This window comes from Populus euphratica, unplaced genomic scaffold (genome assembly GCF_000495115.2).
Source record: "Populus euphratica unplaced genomic scaffold, PopEup_1.0 scaffold1168.1, whole genome shotgun sequence".
NCBI classification, from domain to species: Eukaryota; Viridiplantae; Streptophyta; class Magnoliopsida; order Malpighiales; family Salicaceae; genus Populus; species Populus euphratica.
The window spans coordinates 12,938-19,489 of record NW_011501024.1 but is presented as its reverse complement, the minus strand read 5'-3'; the positions used below and the strand labels follow the sequence as shown (position 1 = coordinate 19,489).

General features: G+C 32.9%; 1 protein-coding gene across 2 annotated transcripts; it reads right to left on the bottom strand.

Annotated features, from left to right (window-relative positions):
- Positions 1-3,399: 3,399 nt before the first annotated feature.
- Positions 3,400-6,049, bottom strand: LOC105117069 (double-stranded RNA-binding protein 2-like). Of its 2 annotated transcripts, none has more exons than XM_011014610.1 (4): positions 5,806-6,049; positions 5,354-5,601; positions 4,979-5,198; positions 3,400-4,887 (listed from the first exon to the last, which is right to left on the bottom strand). In XM_011014610.1, exons 2-4 carry the CDS (start codon positions 5,597-5,599, stop codon positions 3,887-3,889), a joined length of 1,467 nt encoding a protein of 488 aa, XP_011012912.1. In that variant the 5' UTR covers positions 5,600-5,601; positions 5,806-6,049; the 3' UTR covers positions 3,400-3,886. The 2 variants fall into 2 exon arrangements, with proteins under 2 accessions (XP_011012912.1, XP_011012913.1); XM_011014611.1 differs by having other exon boundaries at positions 5,810-6,049.
- Between the last annotated feature and the right edge of the window lie 503 nt (positions 6,050-6,552).

Here is a 6,552-nt window from a genome sequence, read left to right as displayed (position 1 = left end):
AATGAAAAACATTGTTAACATTCCAATAAAAACCTACAACATTATTTTACTATGTCAAAACTAAATAGTAATTTAAATATGATTTTCAGTATTTTATTTATCATGCAATTCAATTAAAATATAAAATATAAAATTAGAAAATAAAGTACCATACAAAAAGTCCATATAGTTGAGCATAAAAGGTCCTTTTACACGGACTTGTATAACCAGATCTATATACTTGATCTTTTTTTATTTTTTTTTATATTTAAGAGAAAATAATTTTTATTTTTTAAAAATAAAATGGACAATGCACTTATCTATTGGTTAAGATTCCAATAATTAGAGATATTATTAAAAAGTCAAGTTAGAAATTTTTTGGATTCAAAAACTTATTTTAAATTTATTTTCATTTAAAAACACCTAATAAATATCCTAAGAATCCATACAAGCCAATTGCTAACTTCAAAATACCTTTAACTCAGAAAAAGAAAAACAAAAATAAATCAAATAATTTTTTCCCCTTAACTCCATATATTTTTATTAATAAAATAAAAACTCAAAAACATTGATATTTCTCTTGTTAAGAGAAATCCATGAACACTTTTTTTGGTGCTTAGAATATGCTTGACCATCCACTTTTTTTTTCTTTTAGTTTTTGATGTTTCTTTCACTCATCTCAAATTTTAAGGACTAAAATGTATGATAAACAAAGATTAGGACTGAAACATAAAACTTCCATTAACAAGGGACCAAAAATAGAAAAAGAAAAAACTTTAGGGACTAAAATGTAGTTTTTGTGCTCCATGGACAATAGAAAAAGGAAAAGGGGTTGTCTATTTATTCCTGTGAGAAATTTGGTCCCTAGTGTTTTAATTTTTTTCATTTAATAAAATGAACTTTTATTTTGCAAAATTAAGCTGGAAGAATATTTTTAAGCACTCCAAAGACAATGTGGAACGTGATACGAAATAAATTATTAGGCTTTATATCATGTAAAAATACTATTAAAGATGAAATTAGAAAAAAAAAAATTGCTGAATAACCCAACAACCCAAACGAAGAGGTGTAAAGGAGGGCCAAAGCTGGTACATTAAATATGAGCAGGAACTTGGGAATTTTCTTGAAAAGCCTATAAAATGACATATACGTCAATGATCTTTTATCTTCTTTTCAATGTCTAAGATTTTATATATACAAATAAATTGTTGTTTTTGAAGCATAGAAGGAAATGCCCAAATGACCACAGTTTTGCCCTTCCGTTGCTCAAGTAAAGTCAGAAACTGCGATGATAATTACTTGTACGTAGATGAGGTTACATAGGAAGGAATTCTTGCCTGTTTGGATATACTTTTTGAGTTTCTTAAAAATTATACATGTAAGAAAAAAAATCAAGCCTCACTTAGACCACTTAGACCAGATTACTTGGATTTTAGATTAATCCGTTTGGGTTTGATACAGTGAATTGCAAACCTTCTTTTTATATAAATATGATTTATCTATTTAAAATTTGATCAAAGTTTTGGAATCCAAGTTAACTTATCAAATCAGATTAAATTTTGATTATTTAAGTTAACTTATCAAATCAGATTAAATTTTAATTATTTTCAAAGTATTTTTTACTTAAAAATTTATTAAAATAATATTTTTTTTATTTTTAAAAAATTATTTTTGATAATAAAGCATCAAAATGATCTAAAATATTAAAAAATTATTAATTTGAAAAAAAAATTTAAATTTTTTAAAAACATTTTTAAAACACAAAAACAAACATCTAATAATAATAAAAATTATTTTTTTAAAATGATTGATCATTCTTATTTTCCAACTTTAACATTAAATGTGGTAAGTTTGTTTATGGTTTAAAAATATTTTTTTATTTTAAAATATATTATTATGATATTTTTTAATTTTAATTTTTTATAATGCAATTTATTTTCAATTATATATGTGTGACATTTATTTTCGGAAGACAATGGAATCTCCACCAACAAAGTTACGTATAAACAAAGAAACACAAACAATATGATTGGACGATTGACCATTCCCATTCAATATTATTAGAGTAATCATGACTTATTTTTTAAATTTATTTATTTAAAATTTAAAATAGCTTTTAAGTATACGCATCGTCTAATTCTTCTATGAGATGGACTGCTCACCAATACTTCCTTCTTCTTCTTCTTCTTCTTCTTCTTATCCTTTAACAAAACCTGTTCACTAACATTACGTGACGGGAACCTTTGGCAAACCACATGGCTAAACAGACTCCAACCAGGAAGATATTGGGCAGCAGCCTGCGCATCTTTCGATTCAACCTTGCTGCAAAAAGGACTGAAATTATAGTTATTAAAATCTACTCCCCACTCCGGATCAATTTATAAAAATTAAAAAAAATAATTAAAATTTTAATATCTCATATAAAAATATTTAAAAAAATTTATATAGAAACAAACTATATATAATTTTTTATATATAATAAAAAAATTAAAAAACATTCCATATGAATATAGAGAATATATCTAACTATTCTACATCAAAAAAATTATGAAATAATTCATGTTATAAAAAAAAAAATGAGACAAAGTGCTAATAAATTAATTATATATTTTTTGAGCTTCTTAAAAAATATATATATAAGAAACAAAATCAAGCCTATACCAAGTTACTAGATTTCAAATTGATCAGTTATTTGAGTTTTACATAATCTATTACTAGTTTTTTTTTTTATATACATGTGGTTGCCTATTTAAAATTTGTTGAAGCTCTCGAAATCCATGTCAATTTATTAAGCTAGATTATATTTCATTATAATGATTGAAATTATCAATTCTATAGGATTTCAAATTAATCTAGCGGGTTGTTTAGGTCTGACATGGTGAATTATAAACTCACTTAAATTTTTATATACACGAGGTCTGTCTATTTAAAATCAGGTCAAGGTTATGAAATTCAGGTCAACATTAATTAGAATGAATTTCATAACAATGACTGGAATGATGATCCATTCTATATGGTATCTGTCTTTTCTAAAATGTTATTCCAAGCACCAGAAAATGCTCATTTTGTACGCATGCAAGTTATTAGCCGTGGAAAAAGCATTGTAGGACCTCCAAACTAAAAATTAATGGGCATGTGCTGCGCTGTCCTAGCTTGTTTGGCAGAATTATCCACTTGTTCCAAACTACAAGCTCCGAATGCATCTACATGGACCATGGCTAGCCAAAAGTTAAATTTCCTCAAAGTCAAACCTGCTTGGATGGGGCCAGAAGGGTAAAATGGTAGGAGATGACACTCACAGTACCAATTTGCCCTCGCTCTAAACATTTGAAAACTCCTAGCCTGCCTAGAAGCATCTGACTCCCCATTACACAGATTTGTTCGCACCTCACAGTCAATAATGGAGGATAAAAAACTATATAAAAAGGGAACCAAAGAAAATAAATATTGTAAACAATGTGAAAGTAAATGGCTAACAATAAATAAGAGGAGAAGAAGATGAAGGCATTAATGGAGAAGACAAGACCAATAAATTCTGGTCTGAAACTCGAAGGCAAATGAATGGCTTGCGTTTATCGCTGCAATTGTCTGTTTGGTCCTCCCCCGATACTGACTTCATTGCTACCCCCATCTACCCCCCCCCCCTTCTCATCTCCTGCAACCCACTCTCCCAGGTCACATTTAATGCTCTCTCTCTCTCTCTCTCTGCAGTAAATGTAATGTGAACTGGACTTTATAGAATTATCTAATCCAGAGGAGTATTAGTACAAAATTTAACCCCTAAGACAAAACCATTGTTTGTTTTTGAAAGGCCGCAAAAGGACTAATCTTGTCTTAACAACCAACCAATCAAGTCATGACTGCAAGAAATGCTTGATTATGGGTTTAAACACGATTTCTCTCAGCTTCACTTTTTACTACTACTTAATTGTAGCTTGTTTTTGAACTCAGTAGAACTCAGTTGAGTTTGATTTGACTCTGTCTTTTTGAACATTGATACATCAGCTACTCCCGTAGTAGCAGGACGGGGAGGAGCATTTGTAGCTGATGGTGATTGTGGGGGTCTCATTGGTGATGGTGGTGCTGCACAAACTGGAATCACTGATCTTATTTGAACAGCTGGAGCAATCCTGTGAGGGTTAAACCCTCCAGTGAACATGGGCCTACGAATATGGGTATTTGAGGGTGCATGGATGGAGGTTGATGATATTGGAGATGAATTTGTAGACCCAAAAATTCTGCTACTAATGTGGGTTGACTCATGCTGGCTAGTGTCATCGAGCAAGGAAGTGACTGGCTTCCCAGTGTTGGCGAAGGGAAATGGCCTGTATATAGAACTTGAAGCATAAAGACTACTTGAATTTGAATTGCTTGCACCCTCCTTTTCAATGGGTTTCTTGATGACATCTGATTTAGTGCCTAACCATTCTTCTTCATCTTTTAAGTGCTCTTCAAGTGCAACTGGAATCCCAGGTGCTTGAACTTGTGATTTTCCCTTAACTTGTAGTGGAATAGGCCTATTTAATATAAAGTGAGATGGATTGTCTATATGTGAGGTTGGTGGTAGAATCTTTGAAGTTGTTCTAGGTGGGTGTGGGGGTGGGGGAAGGAGAGATATAAAGGAATTTTGCTTTTGTGTTGAACCATCCGAGGCAGAATCCAATGTAAGATCCAGGAGCCTCCAATGTGGATACTGTAGAGAGTTATTTGATGTGGAGGAAGGTGATGCACAGATACTGTCTCTGTGCCCCCTAACCATTCTTCTTCTTGCTTGGTTATGATCCCTGTTTCTTGCATGCTTAACTTCATCATTGGATCTGAAATTTGACAGTACCCTTGCCACAACTGCTTGATCATGTTCTTCACGGGTGTCTGTTTCTCTGCAACTCAGAGAATCCAAGTTTGGCACTGCACAAAATATATACATTGATTATGCAAAAAATGCAAATAATATAATTAACTACGAGAATAAACAAGAAATGAGGAATGAGATCTGTACTTCTTTTCAAAGCAGACCAGGCTGCAATAGCTGCATTCTTCTCAGCTTGTTTCTTTGTCTTTGCAGGCTCACCTGTGAAATTCATACCAGCAAGCTCCACGGTACAAGTGAAAACTGGGACATGACCAGGACCTGATCTCACAGTGGTATATGCAGGGAGGTTAAGCCCAGCTCTATGGGCAGTTTCTTGAAGCAGGTTCTTGTAAATTCCAGTCTCATCCTTCATTTGATTCCCAGAGAGAAGCAATTAAGACTAGATCTAGAGGAATCAAATTGAAAATAAACGGGTATATATCCACCCTCTAATCACCTTAAGCAATCAAGAAAACTAACTAAAACAAACCATCTAGAAAGATTATGGCAAAGTAAACTCACAAGAACTCTTGCTGTTAGAGACCTTGCAGGACCCCTTGAAGACAAAACATTAAGGGCAACTTCAGCAGCCGCATGCTCTGCCTGTCTTAATGTAGTGCAGTAACTGGGACTTTCAAAGATCTCACCATTAAAGTTCACAGAAGCTTTGAATCTTGGCGCATGATCAGGTCCTTCTCTAATGCAAGCATACGCAGGAAGGTTGAAACAACTTCTTTGTGCAAGTTCTTGCAGTTGGTTCTTGAACATATCTACGCAAAAAGAGAAGCAAACAGTACACCTTAATCAAACCCACTTCACCTTAATCAAACCCACTTCCATATGTATCTCCATCATTCCAGTCAAAACAAAAGCAAGCTAGTGACAAAAAGAACAGTATAGAGACAACATTGGGAAAAACCCATAATCTAAGGAGCCAAACACACTCAAAACTAAGACAAGATTAACAAAGTCACCTACTTAGGCCTGATTTCTCACTTCTACATTGGCATGCTCAAGACAAAAACGTTAGCTGTTGCAATTGCTACTGATGTCTTGTGTGAAGAAGAAATAACATGGAGTGCGGCAGTGAAAAATGTCAAAATAAAGCTTTAAGCTTACAGCTTTTGGTTTTGTTTTTAATTGCCTTTCTTTTTTTCCTTTTATACACACACACAGAGGGAAATAGGATCCCATGGGTGTTTTTAACTCGCAAATAGAGGCACTATAAACTTTCAACTATGAGGTGCAGAAAAATACAAATTCAAGAAAACTCATTAAGAGGGGTAATTCTGACATCTAACACTTAGGTGTAGTGGTGGTTAGGTCAAATTACAAAACACCCTGAAAACTGTGTTGACAAAACATGGAACTTGTAGGCTTTCCCCTACATGTCTTTCGGATGTCACCGTTCTACTGTTCCTTTTCTCTTCTTTTTTGCCCCCTACTGTTCTTACTTCTTATCTATTGGACATTCATCACATGAGATGGAAAATTTGAGAATGGCTTAATATCAAAATTCAAAACTCCCGGGGTTCTTTCTTTTACCCAAGTTCAATACCCGAACGATGCACTCCACTTTTTCTTGATACAGAAACCATAACATCCTCGAATCAGCAATTGTTAATTGCCGTACAATAAAGGATAAGAGCGTGAGTAGTGTGAACGATAGAAAATTCTTCACCAACCAAGCACAAGTATAATAAGACAATGATCAATCAAGA